This window comes from Cinclus cinclus, chromosome 5 (assembly GCF_963662255.1).
Source record: "Cinclus cinclus chromosome 5, bCinCin1.1, whole genome shotgun sequence".
Taxonomy (NCBI): domain Eukaryota; kingdom Metazoa; phylum Chordata; class Aves; order Passeriformes; family Cinclidae; genus Cinclus; species Cinclus cinclus.
In genome coordinates this window covers 61,171,968-61,190,956 of record NC_085050.1, presented here as the reverse complement: position 1 = coordinate 61,190,956, position 18,989 = coordinate 61,171,968, and the positions used below count along the sequence as shown (strand labels likewise).

The window sequence follows — 18,989 nt, the reverse complement described above, 5'->3', positions numbered from 1 at the left end:
GTTAGTAAAAAGGCATGTGTGTGCAGTAGGTGAAGTGTGGATTCTGTGGATAGACATGCTAGTCAGGCTGTAATAAGTTCTGTCTAAAAGAACAAAACCAAACCCTAATGCTACCAGTAACCCCTGAGACGAGTAATTTGGTCCTGGTATCCACTGAGGCACTTGGAGGTGACAGAAACAAGCATTCCCAAAGAATCCGTTTGTTGCTGCATTCTCCCTGATTTATATCTGTCATTTTAAACTGGACTTGTATCAGGCCACAAATAATCTCTGCTGCTTTTTTATCCTCTCGGCTATATTTACCAGCCTTTGCAAGGGTATTTTCCAATTTCTTTTCCTTTGTGTGACCCAGATTTTTATTCACTGAAGTTTTAGTGTATGCTCGCCTATTGATTATATATGAAGCTTGAATTTTACTGCTGTAGGAGAAATCGCTGCAAAGCTTAAACCCTGGTGTGACGTTAGGCCTGTAACAGAGATTTCCGGGTGTGCGGTGGTTCTGCTGGTGTTTCTGAGAGTTAATTTTAACTTTTCAGCCTTAACTAAGTTTCCTGGTTTTTCAGAAATGCGGGTCACTCACAGCTGCAATTGATTTTGCTGGGAATTAGGCTTGCTCAGCATTTAAATCAGGGGTAGGTGATTATCTGGGAGTGACTTTATGTGGAATTAGGCACTTCTGTCTGAAAATTTTAGGCTAAAGGAATGTGATTTAATATACATGATGATGTGAGACACATAATTCTAGGTTCTAATAAAATTTGTGCTTGAGGGAAATGTAGGCATTGGGCTATAGTTCCTACTAAGTAAGGGCAAATAAGTATTCAGGTAATTCAATTTAAGGTTTTTTGTTTTGTTTTTATAATTTATCTCAAAAGAGTGTAGTTAAGTAGTGTTAAGGAGTTGAACACTAAATTAAATATTGTAAAATGAGTACGTTCTGAAAGGAAAAAATATTTGCATAGAGCTGATACTGTAACTGTTGGCACTTGAGTTTCTGCAGTTCTAATGATACTATGAGCCAAATCCTTAAAAAATTAAAAATTGCTGTTACTTATATGTGGTTTTCAGATTACTGGAGACTAGGTCATGCATTTTGCTCCTTAACCTCGAGAAAACGGCATGTGGGATGGCAGGGGTTTTCTTAGGTTCCATTTTAGAACAAGGTTTACTTTTCCTTTTGTTTTCCTCTTACTGGCTGCCATGGAGGTTTGCCGAATTGGCAGAGTTTGGTATCTGTTTAATAGCCATGCATTCCCACCTAGTCTGATCCCCTTCCTCTGTGACAGAAATGTTTCCCACTGATCTTCTCTCCTACTTCTCTTCCCACACTTTCATGTCTCCTTGGGAGGTTGTATAAGAAGTTTGTGTAGCTGGGAAGGGGCGAGTCAGCTCCTAGCCCCTCAGAACCACTGGTTCCTCCTAAAGCATCCTGTGTTATGCTGGATGGTGAGGATGATGAAGAGAACCCCCCTAAAACAGCAGTCTCCCTTGCTTTGTTGTCCCTGTAATATGGCAGTGGAAGGCTCTTGGAGGAGCAGAGCTGTAATGAGCAATTTCCACAGGGTTTGCATCCTGCCTGCCACCAGCATGTCCTTTCTGCATCCTTCCAGGACCTCTCTGGATGCCTTCCTTCCTTACTCCCCCTTCCCATTTTGTAGGTGAGGGACAGCCCCTGGTGCAGCTGGCACTGACCATGGGGCTGTGGCCAGTGAGGGTGGCTGGTTGTGCTGGCATTGCCAAGCCGTTCCTTTTGGGGCAGAGCTGGGAGCAATAATTTGGGTGTTTCCTAACTACTGAGCTGTTTTCTCCCTGAACCCATAGGGCTGTCATATCCATGAGACCTTTTCCCTTGGTTTGATTGAAATTGGACAAATGGTTGAGAGATGATGGATGGGGCAGGGAAATGGGACTGGCAGGCAGAGAGAGAGAGGAGGATAGACAGAGAAAGTGGATACGCCTTGTTTCCTTAGGAAATTAGGAAATTTCCTTCGGAAGTCGCACTATCCTGTCATTAATTTTACTTCTTTATATATGTCTTTGCTAGTTATGGAGACAAAAGGATACCACAGCTACCCAGAAGGCTTAGATATGGAGAGACGGTGGGGTCAAGTTTCTCAGTCTGTGGAGTATTCTTCCATAGGTGCTGGAGAGCAGACTGATGACAGTAACTACATGGAGATTGTAAACGTAAGCTGCGCCGCCGGCACTTTCGCAAACAGCAGTGCTCAAGGAAACAGCAAAGAAAAACCAGAGCTACTCTCCTGCCTGCAGCAAGACAACAGCCAGCCTGGTCTTCTGCCCTCTGACATCAAAACCGAAACGGAGTCCAAGGAGCTGTCGGCAACCGTGGCCGAATCCATGGGTTTATATATGGATTCGATACGAGACGCAGATTACCACTACGATCAGCAGAACCAGGGGAGCCCAGGAAAGATCTACCAGAACGTGGAGCAGCTGGTGAAGCTCTACAAGGAGAATGGCCATTGCTCCTCTCCCCTCCACAGCACCAGCAGGCCCTTGAGGTCTTTGATGTCGGACTCGGGGAGCGCTGTGAACGGCGGTGCCATGCACACCATTGTCAAAAGCCCTATCATGTGTCAAGAGAAAAGCCCCTCAGGCTGCAGCCCTCAGAACATGGCCTCCTCAGTGTGTAGTCCTGCGGGAGTTAACTCCGTGTCTTCAACTACTGCTAGCTTTGGGAACTTTGCCATGCACAGCCCCATCGGGCAGGGCACCCCTCTGTCGCGCTCGCCGAACGTTGAGAGCCGGGGCTCCATGCTGCACAGCCCCGCGCACATCAGCAACGTCGGCTCTCCGCTTTCCAGCCCTATCAGTAGCATGAAGTCGCCGATTTCCAGTCCTCCCAGCCACTGCAGCGTGAAATCTCCCGTCTCCAGTCCCAACAATATCACTATGCGGTCTTCTGTGTCCAGTCCTGCGCACCTGAACTCCAGGAGCTCCATTGCCAGCCCTTCCAATGCCAATAATAGGTCCACGCGTTCCAGTCCAGCGGTTAGCACTGTGGGATCATCCATCTGTAGCCCCGTAAACAACTCCATAGGGTTCCCGCCTTCTGGCACGCCAGTGGGGCCTAGCAGAAGCCAAGATACCGTTCCTAGTCCAGAAACAAAAGACAAGGGTGCTCAAGAACTCACATTTCCTAAGATGGAGGAAATGGAGAACGCCATCTCCAACAACAGCCAGATGAACCTTGTTCAGTTCATAAAGCCCGAGCCAGACGGGTCCTTCGGCAGCGCCTGCATCGGCGACAGCAGCAGCAAAATAAACTCCGATTCCCCCTTTTCAGTACCAGTGAAGCAAGAGTCGGCCAAACATCCTTGTTCTGGTGCCTCCTTTAAAGGGAATCAAACAGTGAATCCTTTCCCATTTACAGATGGCTCGTATTTTTCTTTTATGGATGACAAAGACTATTACTCTCTTTCTGGGATTTTAGGACCACCTGTTTCTTCATTTGATGGAAATTGTGAAGGTAACGGTTTTCCAAATCCAGGCCTACGTGTGGGGATTAAGCAGGAGCCTGATGATGGCAGCTATTACCAAGAAAACAGTATACCATCCTCTGCCATTGTGGGTGTAAATTCAGGTGGACAGTCATTTCACTACAGGATCGGTGCCCAGGGCACAATATCCTTGTCGCGGCCGGTTGCTCGAGAGCAGACATTTCAGCACTTGAGCTCCTTCCCTGCTGTCAGCACGCTCGTGGAGACCTGGAAGTCGCATTCAGAGTTGGCATCCAGAAGAAGTGATGGGTATCCAGTTCTAGAGTACATTCCAGAAAATGTATCCAGGTGAGCTGGCAAATTACTACTTTTTTTGGTTTTGTTTTTTTTTTCCTTCCCCTGCAATAAACAAAGAAGGCATGAATTAAAATGAGGAGCAGGGTGGTATTTCTCAGTCTGATGCATAATTCTTCATTTGAATTTCAGTTTTTATAGTTTTTATTATATTTGTTGCTATCTTGCTGTATTTTACTCTGCCTTTAATAAAAACAAAGTGCTGGCTTTAATATTTAAGAAGAACATACTATATTTTGTTGTTATTTGGTTTGAAGGTGTAACTTTAGTATGTTTATGAGCTCTTACTACTACAAAAGTTGTTTTTCCCATAACGAGAGCTTAGTAAAATTGCTCTCTTGCGTCCTATAATGGCTATTCTTCTTAGCTAGTGCTTGAATGTGTGGTACCTCAGATGAAATGTTGAGATGAGGATAAGAAAATGATAATGTCAGGAATCTGTTTTTGTGAAGAAGCATGGTTCTAGGTTTGCACTAGACTTTAACTGGTTAAGTTTTTTTAGTTTTTTAACTAAACGTTGCAAGCCTGTGGCAACATATTATTTCTGTATTTTAACTGTAGGAACATTTGGTTTATATATATAGAAAAATGCCTCCAGAAGGAGGAGGGCTGTTAAAACTTGATGCATTTGAAAGGGAGAAATGGATAAGCTGATCTCCTCACTTTTGGTGGAAGAGAAATGAGCAAGTGTCATCTGAATTTGGGTTTCTTGGCTGATCTGTGGCAGCATGTCCTTCTTCAGGCAGGTGTCCTTGAATCTCGTGAGGGATGCCTATCTTCCTAAACCATCTAGTTTCAGAGTCAGTAGTACAAGTTCTGAAGTGCCTTTGACAGCATGAGTGAGTTCAAATGGTTGCGTAGCATACCCACGTACCCAGCAGGCTCACCAAAGGCTTGTGCCAAAGCTCAAATAGCCAGCAGCAGATTGGCATTTACCTTTCTCAAGTGTTTTTTTTTTTTTTTTGCTCATCACGAGCTACGCAGCTGCCCTCGGTGAATGAAGCATCTGCCTTATTCTTGGAGTGGGGTGAGGAGGATGCGTGGTGTTTTCCATATTTGTATGATACTACAGATTTCTGAAAATAGCATTGCAGTGAAAAACATAATATCTAAAATAATGGTGCTTTTCAGGAGGGAAATCAGCCTGTCTACCTATAAGGAGAAAAAAAAAAAGACTTTACCTGTTTTCATTTTATTCTGAGTTCTGTCCAGCATGGCTACAATCTCTATCATTTTGTAGGCCATACTTCACTTTTTCTTTGGCCGGTTCCAATATGGTCTCGAAAAGAAATGCACTTCTTAATATACTCAACTTGAAAGTGCTGTAACCTGTCATCATGCTGAACTTTGCATGTAGCTGGATATTTGTTATCATCCAGTCTTGTCTTAAATGTGCTTTCTTGGATTAAGGAAGACGGACTCATTGGGTTCTAGTTATTTTATCTGATGAAATTTTCATAAATTGCATCATTTATATAGTGAGAAAAGTTCACCAGAGGACTGATGGAGTGCCTGAATACAAAGACCCAATATTTTACTGCCTTTGTGGTTGAGCACTGTTGCTTGGACAGGTAGCTCCTGCCAGCTGTGAGAGCTCTTGTGTGACTGAATGCTTGCACTGAGTCAAGGCTGTCATCCATTGCAGGCACAATAAACAAGGAAATAATGTGGGAAGGAGCATGGTTGCCATCAATAGCTGTGTTTGGAGTGACAGTTTCTCATAAGGCTTTTAAAGGAGTCTTCTGATCTAACATTAGTCCATGGCAGCTCTAGATCAGTAAAAGTAATCAGATTTGATGATAACATTGGCTGGGTGCACTTTCCTCTTTTTTTTTTTTCTCTAAACTGGAATCTCTGTAGGATGTGCAGGTGAGTGTAGCTGCCACTTTGCAGGATTGAAATCCTGGAATGTTCAGTTCTCAGAGCTGTTACGTGTGGAATTCTGTTCAGGTGATGGAGATCTGCAGGGTTGCAACACTCCAGGCATCCTGATCTGTACTCCAGATTAGGACATGCCATCATTTCTAATCTCAGAACTCAACCCCATTATTTAACTAAATGTTGCTCTTAATCTGGCTGGTGATGGCTCTATGCCAACAGTGCAGCCAGGGACCTGTGCAAAGCCCTTAAAATTTTCAAGGTAGATTTGTGTAGAGATGATTTTAGCAGCACAGATTTGAGTGAAGAGGTGCCTGCTGAGATATTTGTCTGCTGGTGAGACAGGTCATAAAGACTTCACATAAGATGTCACACTAGCCTTGCTGTTGAACCTCAGACCGATCTTTATTTTTCTCTTTGTTTCTGTGCTGTCTTGCAGCTAGAACGGAGGAAATCATGCTGAAATTAGTTGTTCCTCTGAGGTACTGTAATATAGCACACATAGCTTAAGACCATGCCAGACCCAACATCCCAAGGTTGATTCCAGCTTCCTCATATCTGTGTGGTATGGGGATTGCAAAAGACTTCTTCATTCAGAAGAACAGCAGCATCACACTTCTGTCCTCTACATGTAAACCAGATCCTTGCTATTTCCAGTCAGGTTTTTTTCCTGATGTCTCAATCATATCAGGCATCACACATTTTGTGGACTTCTACAGCATGAGATTAAGCCTTTGAAGTCAGCAATATTTTAAAGTTTCTGGTATTCTAAGTCTTGGTCTTTTTTTTTTTCAGGGGTACTTAACTCGCAATATAAATGGCTACAAACAAAGAATAAGGTGAAGGGGAAAAATTTGGCTACATGGTTCTCTAAAGCCAGTAGATGACCAGCATGGAATATGTCTTGTTTTAGCAGCATTATTTTCTGAATCCTGATGTCATAGCCTTTCTGAACTGCCTCAGACTTGCGGCTTACATGGTGAAAAGGAGTGGGTGGCCAAAAGAAGATGACTTTGACTTTTCATACTGATAATGAATGTTTAGAATATCGCTGTAATTTTTTTTTTCACATTAAGAGTGTCCCTTTTTTTTGAATCAGTTAGATTTGGTGGTAGTGCATAATAACCATAGTTGAGGCATTTGAAATGCCTTGCTGCCTTGTTGACTGTGCCAATCACCCACTGCCAACTAGAACATTTCTCTTTTTCTCCTTCAGTTACTTTCATTAGATATGTACAGTTATGGTTCTTTTCAAGTTAGTTGGTAGTAACTTTTTTATAACATTGCAGCTTGTGGTGTTTGGGGAATGAGAGCCTCTTAAGCAAAACCAAATTCCCTTATTCCTTTTAAAATATTTTTTCTGCTAATATGCATGCAGAGCATGTCTTTGTTTTTGAAAGATTTTACATTTGTAATTTTTAATAGAGGGTGAATCATACTTGTCTGGCTGTGTGTATAGATTCCTCCCTCCACAAATGGCATTTCTAAGAAATACTGGTTTCTAAACTAAATAATAACTAAGTGGGTTTGAAAAAGAAGGTATGTGCAGTTGTGTGATGTCATTGATGAAAACCTACACAAAGAATCCAGATAAGATTTCACTTTAAGGTGATCAGTGCTCATCTGAATGGGGGTGTTAGCCTAAGCCCCATGATCGTGCCAATTGTGTGATTTTCAAAATGGCCTAAAAAAAGTCATGGTTGCTTAGAACAGCAGTATAAATGGAGGAGGATGACCTTTCTGCTGCATTAGCTCTTACCTGAAGCTCCTTCTGCAAATGAGCCTTTCCCCTCTAATTTCCCTATTAACTCAAGTATGTACACACATGTACTTGCTTTTCTCAGTGCTTGTGGTGGAAACAGAGGGCTGATACTCCTACTGTTGATTCTTCCTGGCAATTCCACTGGCGTAATCCAGTGTGGGAAGAATTCACAAAGTTTGATGTGCTGCTATTCAGAAAATGTAATGGTTTTTGATATGAATTGCGTATGTTCATTTATAATCGTGTTTCAAGAAATTTTTGATCAGACATGGATAATATTTCAGGGCTGACTTATACCTGTCTGTTCCTGAGCCATTCACATGTGTCTGTATTTATTTCTTGGACCCTGCTTGAAAAAAGCCCCCAAAAGACCCATCCTGCCCAACCCAAAAGAAGAAAGCAACCCAACAACGTGATCTTGATTTACCTGTAGCCTTTACTGGCTTGAATTGATTCTGGTTAAAATCTGATTTCAGGCTATTGCAAGTATTTTTGTAAATAAACTTTTATGTTAAATATTATCTAGAATAGTCACTTATCAGAATTATACCTGCCAGAAAGATAAAGGTCTGGTAAATATTATTTTTAGAATTTATGAATGGCCTTGACCTCTGTTTGCTGACGGACTTTATGAGAAGAGGACTGTGCTGTTAAAATATTCTCCATGCTTGGCAGGACCGTATTCCTATTTTCCCAAAAATTTGCTGTGCAAACCTTTTTTGGAAATTATTCTCTAATACCATGCACCATAGCCTCAAATCTGTATTTTTCCTTTATTTCAATTTGAGAAGGTATACTTGTTTTTGTAGGTTCTTGTATAATTTCTGTGTCTTTTTTTTTTTTTTAATGCACCATTTGGTATAGTCTTGACACAACTGAGACCTCTGCATATTCTTTATTTCTTGTAAAGAAATCAGAAGTCTGTATTAATATGTCAGCCCAGGAGGTTGAAAGGTTCCCTAGGGCATACCAGTATGCATTGAACAGCCTTTTACTTTCTACAGCTTTCTTTGTTGTTATTTTGGTGAGGATGCTGGGTTTTTGTATTGCTCTTTATGGAGAAGTTCGAAGTCTGTATAAAGTATTTTCTCTTAGAATGTGAATGCAAATAATGCCTTATTTCCCCTTAAAATTATACATATCCATTGCCTCCTGTGCTGTGGCACAGAGAAGTCCACATTAATGGAAAATTGTGTTCCAGAGATGGGTTGATCTTCCCCATTTGGGGAAATAAGAGCTCTGTTGTTAAGCTGAGTGCTGGGATCTAGGGCTTGGTTGTTTCTTTGTGCAGTGGTAAATAAAGTTGTGTATTTCCAAAACATTTCAATTGCTGGTTTATACCACTAAACTTTGCAGTACTTGGCTGTTGGAAATCAGTTTGCCATGTTTAATTCTGATAGTAGCTAATAGTTCTTGTCTAGTTTTTGTATCACTTTTGGTGATATGGAATCTCACTATGATAATCTTGTTTTGATGGTTTTCTGAAAAACAGGAAGGTGGGGGTCACCTTCAATGCACAGATTTAAACAAGCAGAAGAAATTTTCATTATACCTTTTCCAGCAGTGTGGATCAGTCAGTTTTCATGAGGACTGGAAGACAGAAAAGGATATATACTATATAAAAAATTATGCTCTGTCCATTGTGTTCTGTCGTGTTTTATGAGATGTGTGTTGCAGCAAGGCAGGAAAGCATGCACAGGGATTGCTGCAGCACATTCAGTGCCCATGCAGTACTCATGTTGTCTGCAGAGGGAGTAAATTGTTAAGTTGTGGTTCAATAACCTGGCCTTACTCAACCAGCACCTAACATTAATGGAGCTACAACCTGCTGTGGAGTGCTCTGCACAGCTGAATCAGATTGCCAGATTGGTGCTTTGCTGATCCCAGGCTGGAGCAATGGCTGCTGTTGGGTGTCACTTGTAGCTGAACAATGTATTATTTGCAGTGGTGAAAATACTCTGTTGGGCCATGCTTTGTCTGCTCTGATGTTGGTTTTGCCCTTTGATTGGGCTTGTTGTATGCGAGAGCCAGACTGGTATCCTGATCCAGTTCACTCTGAAGCTCTAAAGACCCAACAGGACAGTGGAACTTGGTGATGCATTATGGACAAGAGAACAAACTGAAGGGATGGAAAGGGAATGGAGCCTGTGAAATATCCCAAGTGCACCTTTCTGCTGAAAGATAATGAGCCATAATCCCAACCCTGGTATTTTCAGTATGTAGTTTTAAAAGGCGTTTTCTCTTTTTTGGTTGTATGTATTGAGTCTTTGAGCAGAGTTGTAGAAGATGGACTTAATAATGGACTTGTTCTGACCAAAACTTCTTGGAGAACAATGGAGGGCTGTGATTTGAGATTTAAGATCTCAGAGGTCAGAAAATACCATAGTTAAGGATGAATATAGAACCGTAACTTGTTCTCTGGCAAATGTGTCTTAAAATATGGCTGTCTAAGAGTGATAAAAATGGTCCAGCGAGGAAACTAAAAAGAGTGTGTGAAAAACAGGTATTAAATCCATCTAAGTTTAGTACTTTTATCAGTTTTCACATGCAGCTGGTTGCTACACAGTGCCTGGTGCTCAGCATATGAATTACTTTGGTTGCAGTCTCCTCTGAGTGAGAGATCTGCGGAGGGGAAGAAAAAAGCAGCAGTATTTCCATCGGGTGCAATGGACCAGGTTCTCGCAGTGTTATTGGGCACGTCTGAATGCACCCTAAATAGACCATGGCATGATTTGACTGCTCGCTGCCCTACTTGTGTCACCCGCAGCGGAAGGTCACCGTCTGGTGGCCCCTCTGACAGCCCTCTCCTGCTGGAGCCACCATGGCTTTGCTGCTGGAGGAGTCAGGCTGACCTTGGAGGAAGGCACACTTTTTTGGCTTAGGCTGCAGGGGAAGGGCTCCCAGGTCAGGAAGTGCCTGTTTATCCATGCCAGCAGTTCCCAGCGTAGCCTGCTCTTGCAGAGGAGCGGCAGCATCTCCTCCTCTCTGCGGGGCTTGCCTTGGACTTGGAAAGTGGATTTCTGTGCATCCGTGTCTTTTCCCTTCAGGGATCCCAGGATTTTACAAAACCTTTGAGGGTTGGTTTGCTATCAGGGCAAAATTTTCAAATAAATGGTCTCTTTAAATGGGAGGCTTTTTGACCTTGTTTGGGGTTGTGTTATTTTGTTTTTGTTGTTTTTGTTTTGTTTTGCAGTGAGGTTTATTAATGTGGTTTATCAGAGCTTAACAGTGTGTTTTCTGAAAGGAAGTGATCTGGGGGGTTCTCTTTCTCCTTCTCTATTTTGCTGAAATCAGCACTGGAAGATTTAAAGTGCAAAAAAACAGCCCTTCCCCCCATCCCACCCCAATCTCTCAAAACCCTCTCCCAAAACAACAAAAACAGTACAGAAAACCAAATCCATGCTGTTCACTCTGGATGCTTAAAAGTATAAGTAACGCTGGTTGTATCTATTCAGTATGTGAATAAGTACTTTTGCAAGATGCCATTTCTTTACTGAGTTATATCATAGCAGAAGTTCCCACACTGCTGGTAGATCACAAAACAACTTGAATTTTACTTCTTTATCTTAAACAGTGAATTCAGCGCCTGCAATTACATTAGTGTTTGTTGTTAGCTGGTTGCTAAATTAAAGTTCTCCAAATCTGTGATCTCTTAAACTGTTTGTTCATGGCTTCATGAACAAATTAATAGCTTCAATTTCATATTTGGAGGTAGGGTTACTTGGAGTAATGTTATTTTTTGAAAAAGAGGAAAAAAAGGTATATCTTTGTTAGAACCTCTGAGCAGAAATAGAATCCAGTATTTGTGTATAATATGTAAAATGGCTTATAGGAATTTGTATGCTCCTCTAAGATGCATGGGTACGCTGCTGATTGTGGTTAGTGATAATAACAGATCAAAGAGTTACAGCCCTGAGGTTAAAAAACAGATTTCAGACTAATTGCTGAATATTTCTGACAGCTTTTTTGGCACTTTACTCGTTTCCATCCTCTCTATTACCTACTACTTGTGTCTGGAGGTGAAATAACTTTTTGAATGAGCTTTCAGGCTAAAATTTGTGCTGAGTACATGAGTGTTTTCTATTGTGCTTTTCATGTCATGTCTGCTTTCGAGAGGTGTTACCCCAAGTTTCTAAAAGTGCCAGCTTTAAAAACCAATTCCATAGCAATTAGGTCTTTGGGGGAAAAAAAAAAGAAAACAAATCAAAAAAGGAATTAAAAACCTCATACCATCTTTCATAATGCTTTCTGAATATTTTGGATTTGTGAGAATATCTTACTTCCTTATTTTTGTGTGTATATGACCCTTTTGGGTGCATAATCAGCCTTAAGCCTGCAAAACAAAGAAGTATTTTAGAGGTTTATTTTGAGCAGTGTAATCTATCAGTGGTCTGAGAACTTTTAATCAGAGGGCAGAATGGGGAATTAAATAGTTTGTCCCAACCAGGATTTTGCCCGTCCCAGCTGCCGAGAGCCGTAGGGTCTTGCCAGCAATTTTAGCAATGCTTTTCTGAATCCTGTGTGGTGCTAGGATTGTAGTGCAGTCCCGCAAACCCCGTTGTTTTCAGGGTTTGAAATCCCTTTGTACTGAATTTCTTCTGTTCACCAGCTCCTATGCCGTACCTGGCTCAGAGGGTCGGGATGGCGCACGGGAGCCGTCCCGGTCTTGGCTCAGGAGTGCCTGCTGGAGATTGGGAGCAGTCACTGAGCAAAGCAGCGCTCTGCTGATGAATTTTTACGTCGTGCTTTGCTTCTCTTTGCTGGCAGGTGCAGGGAAGGGGCAGGCGCTGAGCGTGGCTGGCCGGAGCGGGGCCCACGGTGGCGCGGCATTGCCGTGGCTTGCGCAAGGAGCCGTGTCCGTGTGTCCCGGGAGTGCGTCACCTGCCGTGTCCTCGCGGACACCTGCGCTCCCCGAGCCCTTGGGAAATGTGGTTTCACAACCGGCGAGCCCGGGTTTACTCTGGCAGCATCTCGCCTTGGAAAATCAATTGTGTTTGTGTCTTTAGCTCTGCCCTAGTACTGCTGCAGGAAAGAGAGTGGGGAAGGGACTCTTCTCGCTGTTATGGAGTGAGTTGGCTTGGGAAGCGACATCAGAGATTGTCAAGTTCCCATCCCCCCTGTCCCGTGGGCAAGGACACCTCCAATGAGACAAGGCTGAGCGGAGCCCCACCCGGATAGCCTGGCTTTGAACTCTTCCAGGGATGGGGCATCCACAGCTGCTATGGGCAACCAGTGCCAGTGCCTCTCCACCCTTCAGAGCAGAGAATTTTTTCCTAATACCTAATCTAAATTACCCTCCTTCGGTTACAGCCGTTACCCGTTGTCCTATCACTGTGTGCTCTTGTAGAAAGTCCCTCTCCAGCCTTTTGCAGGTGATTCACCATATTCCCTGCTGCAGCACCGCCTCTTGTCTGATAGGAGCAGTGCTGGACGTGGGATGTGGTCTCCTAATCAAGTTTCATCAAGGTCGCTGCCTTCAGACTAGGAGCAGGAAAGGGATTGCTTCTGGAAGTGCCTTAAGGTTGGGGCATCACAACAGCCACCTTTCTTTTCCCTCAGGAGGCATGACTTCAAATATGAGCTTCTCCAAAAGGTCGGAGATCTCACTTTTAGCATTGCTGAAGACTTGTCTCCAGAAACCTGTCATGCACTTCAGCGTTTTTGAAGACTGGAGTGCCAGGGACCTTGCAAATGAAGGTGGGTGGGAGATTTGCACAGTTTCCAGGCAGACTATCTGAGCTGTCAGCTTCATTATTTTGAACTAAATTAGATTTGTGCTAGAGAGTGCAGTAAGCTAGAGCAGTTAGAAAGCTCTTCCTCTAATGGTAGTTTTAGAGCTACTTTGGTAGATATAACTGTGGTAATTTCCAAACTCACCTGGATAAATTAAAACAACTAAAACCTTGCACAGGTGTGGATCCTGGGATATGGGAAAAGTCCCTGGAAAAAGTCAGGAATTCCACTTGAAGACAATGTACTTTAATGTTTGGTGTTTCTAAGGATCAGGGTCTGTTATTTTTTATGGTTTAATAGAAACTGAATGCGTTGTCATTTCTGGCACGTTTCTGGACTGCTGCACTCCTGCAGTTCCCTGAGCACCTGAGCCCAGGAGGGAGAGAACACGATGCCCTCAGGGATATTGCAGTGGAGGTCATTTTCCCCCATTTCCTGAGGATTGCCCCCCCCCCTCCCCCCCAGCTCTTGTAGCTGATTCGTTTGGGTTTAGTGTACACCATGGGTTTGTTTTATTATTTCCAATTTAATTTTGTTCGGTTTTGAGCTCTAGGGCTTTCTAATGTTAATCATTAAAACCAACTATTGGCCAATAAATATTCCATAAGGTTTAGAAAAAGTTACTAAACATGACTGGCTTGTTGAAATTCTGCATTGAACCTTTGTTGCAGGCTGCCCTGCTGGAAAATCCATCAAGTAAACCCACATTGCTGTGGAATGGGCTCTACAAACCCTGCACAGCTTTTCTCTTTCCTCAGATATGCAGTAGCAAAAGAGAATGATTCCACTTGATACTATTAGGATTTATAAATCCTTATTTTTAGTCTGGATCCATGTAAAGTAGCTGGAGGATGAACAAAGTGTGGGGGGGGTTAGACATGTCAGCTTTTGCTCAGTGTATGGAAGTAGATGTTGGAAGTGGTCCAAAGCTTTATGGCTGCTGCCAACTAATGACATAAGATAATGTTGCAGTGAAACAATGCACTTGATTTGCATTTGTTTCCCAACTAACCTTTCTGATTCTTGGGACTGCTTGGAATTTATGTTTCTGGAGATTTGAAAGTAAAAAAAAATAAAAGAAAAGGAGATTGTGCATTGAAAACTTTGAATATATAAAATATGTAGTAATGATAACTTTCAAACTGCACATGCAGATAATGAGGTAAAGAATGGTTACTCACTTCATATTAAACACATTTGGTGGAAGAAGCAAAGAGGACGAGTGTTTTGGATGGACATGTTATTTTGAAAAGGGAGAAAATTCAGAGGGGCTAATACATATAGAAATAGAAATGAAAAAAGTGAGTTGCTGATTTACCTTTTTTAAAAATTATTTCTGGAATCAAAAATGCATCTTTTATGAGTCTTCAAATTGTCCTGCATTTATTTTCTAACATAAACAGGAATTAACTGTGTGCAGAAGGCTAATAACAGAGTTTGTAGGGTTTTGTTTACATTTTTGTTTGGATCAGAAATGTGCTTTGGAAGTGAATCTTCCAGTTACCCCCATCTTCTGTCCTCTGGTTCACATCATTGGACAGCTGAGGGGTGAACAGTCAGATATTTCAAGACCAGAAGAGAATGAATAAAAGCACTTCAGGAGGTACCCAGGGCATTCCAGCCTTGACTTCTGTCCATGGGACCCTGCTGGAGCTGGCCTGAAGCACAACTCTTGTCACATCTATAACTGGATGGTGAGTCCTCAGGACTGACCACTCCTCTCCATAGATCTCCTTTTATGTCTGTAAAATAAGTGCTGCCTGTGTGTAATTGCATTTTCACCTGTTAGCTCAGGCATCTGTAATTGAGTAAAGATTCAGAGTTACAGGCAGAGGAAATTGTTCCACAGAAGAATCGGAGGCATTACTCTCAGCAGATGTGTTTGTTCATAAGTTGTGACCAGAATGAGCAGACTACCTACTTATTCATCCTTCACTGCAACCTAGAAATCCTAAAAAAGGCTGAATTAATCCTGGAAATAGGAAATGAAACTGAAGTGACAAATAGGCGGTATCTTTTTTTTTTCCCATTAAGTGAATTTCAATTCTTTTCAGCAAGATAGGGATATTCTGATATTTATTTTAATACTAATCTGTAAAGGCAAACAGAATTGTTTTGATTATAGGCAGCTGCCTTAAGTATATACAAGCAGCTATAACTTAGGCAAAATAATTTAACAACTTAAAATTGTCATTTCAGGAAAAAGACCTACTTTGTGGATCAATAAATTCTTGTGAAATAAACCTGTTTATTTGCAGCTAATTGGATATTGTGGATGTCTGATAAATTAATTTTAATATGAGGCTAACTGAGTTGACTAGGTGATGTATTAGTGGTTATAAATTGCTTAGAGTCATTAAGTCTATTTATAAGATAGCTACAGGAAAAAAAAGAGTTAGAAACCTCTCTTAAATTTCTGGTGAATCAGCACTTTAATACCACGGCCCAGATGGACTCCTGAGCTCACAAGAGGAGCTTCATGCTTTTCTTCTTTTCATACCCTCCATACTGTGATAAACAAGATACTCCATGTCCTCCACTAATTGTTCCATGTCCTTCCACCTGGATTAGCCCTTTGTATGATCTCAAGATGCTTCAGGTTCTGCTTGCTTCAGCACAAACACCTGATATTGTGCTTATTAAAAGAAAGTCTTACTAAGGTTGTGGCAAGGTCCGTGTTGCTGCACAGGAGCCGGGTCCTCCCTCTGCCAAGCTGCTGTTCCAAGCTGGAATGCCTCAAGGCACGAGGGGGTGGCAGCCTCAGCTGTGGTTTTTGGCAACTGCAGTGTTGAGGGTCAGTAGTGTTCGTGGGGGCTTCTTTGCCCCAGTGCTGGCAGTATGGGCATTTACAGTTCTTCCCAAATTTTGCTTGAGGTACTTGAAGTTTTGAGCTTGGGTCTAGCTCCATAGGAAGAGTCGCTAATGGTTGGGATATATTTTGGCTTTTTTCCATCACTCACCATGCCCCAATCTCAGAGGTGATATTGATGTTGGCGTGACTTAAATCAGTAATTTAATACAAGTGTATGCAATTTTCATGCTCAGTGAAAAAAAAATAAATATTCAGGACCAAGTAGGAATGAACTCGGGATCAGGAATGCAGAGGAATAAGAAATGCGATCTAATGGGAAAGAGGATGATTACAGGAGCAAGGAGGATAGCAGGTATTGGCACAAGAGGATATAAGCTCAGTATAGTGCCCTAGCTCCTAGGAAAGCTTGTGCTTTTCTCTGACATGACTAAAAATTAAGAATATTCAACATCTCATCACTTAGGATTACAAGAAATAGCTTTCACTGATTTTTATAGGTATATTTCATGGAATGAGTTTGAAAGGCAGCAGTAAATACACAGATGTTTCCCATTTATTGGTTTTGGTACAATCTAGGCTTTTTCTGATGTTTCATATGGGCAGATGAAGGTAACCACGTATCTCTCTACTAGACATGAGAGCTGATGGTGCAAATTGTTAAATTACCCACTGTTCACAAAAATGTAAAAATAATGTGCGCTTTGTAGAAGACTCTTCAATAACATCGTAGCTTTTTAAAAAAGTAAATTTGCATAAAACCAAGGAAAAGAACTTTGTTAGTTTGTTTTGCACTACTTGCAGCGTCCAAAATCCCAATGCTGTTAATGGGTCTCATAAGGTAACTGCATACCCAACTCTTAATTACACTTCTGTATTACATCAGGTCTGTGGATTAGGAAAGTGAGATATGAAGAGTAAATTTAGGCTGGGACTTCTCCACCAAGTCGCCAATGCTCCCACCAGTAGCTCAGTATGAATGGGTCTGTTTCTTTAAAGACTTGAAGTAAATATTGAGAAGGGTTTCCTAGCAACATTTGTAAGGTTAAGTAAAAATCAGACTTGCCAGGTGTTGCTTCCAGAGCACACTAGCTTTTCTATTTCAACATTTCAACATTTTCTATTTCAATACACTATCTGTAGTATGAAATGCAGAACAGGATCTGATAGTACTGTTGATAGATGATTTTGCAGAATCATATGTCCAAGGGCAAGTTGGCTGCAATATTATTCTTACTTTGGGACACAGTTTTTCTTTTGCTGTGTATTTGTATTGTACTTAAACTAATGGAGACTAACCTTACTTGGCTTCTGCACATATTAGATACAGATATGTGTATGTGGGTATTGTAGAAGTGCGATAATAAAAACCACTGTTCAAACCTGCTTAAAAAAAATGTTCTTAATTCTTGGTTTTTTTTCATAGAAAACCAAGAATTCATGTGTTTCCCAACTGGTCTCATGAGTTTGCAGAGGTCTGAGGTACAGGTGGTAGAATCTCTTGCAGAAATCTCTGTTTTTTTTCAGCTTTGATTTCTAGTGACAGGAGGAAAGATCAGCCTGAATACTTTGTACAGTGACATAAAAGTAGACTTTTCCTGTTATTTTAGTCTGCTCAGTAAATTGCATGCACTCTCCACAGGTGCTCTGGGATTTGTAAGAGGTGTGTGTGCCTGTGGCATACCTGTTGTGGGTAGGATAGATCCCCCTTGAGAAACACAGGAGGCTGGAATTTAGGTTAGCCTAGGATAGATGGATAGACAGATAGATAGATAGATAGATAGTGGAGGGGAGCAAGGAGTGGAAAAATTTGGTTGGCTGCTTCCAGTCCTAAGTTTTTGAGTCTATAAATAGAGTCTATCGGAATATTTCTAGTTAGTTCTGGGGAAAGTCAGCTGCTGTGCTGGGGATTGGCTGTGATCCCAGAATGAGGAGGGGAAGGAAAAAAAAAAAAAAAGAGGATGATAGGAAGCCTATTGAAAATCTACCAACAGACACCAGTGAAATCGAGAAATTGGAAGATGCTGTATTTGAGCTTCAGTTTATTTTCCTGCAGCTTCTGTCAGTGCTGGATGCTCTGCAGAGCAACTCTCTCTGTATGCTGCTGTGAGTTTCTGAGCTAGCCAAGCCCAGCAGGCTTGTCCAACCCTCCAGGGTTCATAGTTCAGAAGCCACGACTAAAGCCTGGTAACAGGAATTAGCATGGAAGTAAAAGGAAAGCAGCATATTATCCTCATTCCATGCTGCAGTGGTGAGCCTGAACAGCCTGCCCTCTCTCTGGGTTAGATGCATTATAGAAAGGAAAATGGAGAAATGAAACCAAAAGCTGAATTTTCAGCTAATAAAATTAAGTTACTGTGTAAACTGTGACTTTTTCAAATATAGGTAGGGAGGTCTTGCTGATAACTTAAGAGTGCAAACTAATTGAAGTGTATTTGATACCAGAAATAGACATTTAAGGGAGTCATGATGAGCTTTGCAAACAGTCAGTGTGCTTTCTAGGAAATGTAAATGACACACTTGAAAAATATTCTAAGTTGAGATTCAAACAGAAGGTACAGCTAGAGTATAAACAGCTAGTAAGTTTAAAAAATACAGTATTTTTAGAAAATGCCTTGGTAACAGTAATAACCTTCCAGCAAAACTTCTACCCTCCCTGCCCCCAGCCCTGTAACCACAGAAGGGTGATCCTTCATACTGTAAGAGGAAAAAGCTTTGGTCGAATAAACAGCATTATGTAGGTAAGCTGAACTGGAGTTCTCAGAGGAGCATTTATTCACATGTCAGGGTTCATAGGAGCTGAAATTATCTGAGCAGTAAATGAGCTTTTCCAGTGCTGAATTAGTCCCAGAAAAGTCTGTGCTCATGTTGAAAATAAAAATGTTCATGACAACAGTTTTGCTGCTCAGGCTTTGCTGGTAACTCATTTTTTTCCTTTGTAGTTTTTCAGAAATTGGAGAAAAAGCTTGTATTGAAAGTTTATGGCAGGAGA

General features: G+C 41.7%; 1 protein-coding gene across 2 annotated transcripts in view; it reads left to right on the top strand.

Annotated features, from left to right (window-relative positions):
- The first annotated feature begins 2,031 nt into the window (after nt 1–2,031).
- The window catches only part of NR3C2 (nuclear receptor subfamily 3 group C member 2), a 182,721-nt gene continuing 165,763 nt past the window's right edge, over nt 2,032–18,989 (top strand). Inside the window, exon 1 of one of the 2 annotated variants that reach the window (XM_062493879.1) lies at nt 2,032–3,809. In XM_062493879.1, the coding sequence (XP_062349863.1) occupies nt 2,032–3,809 (1,778 nt within the window). The remainder of the gene's footprint in view (nt 3,810–18,989) is intronic. The other variant, XM_062493880.1, reaches the window with a different exon arrangement.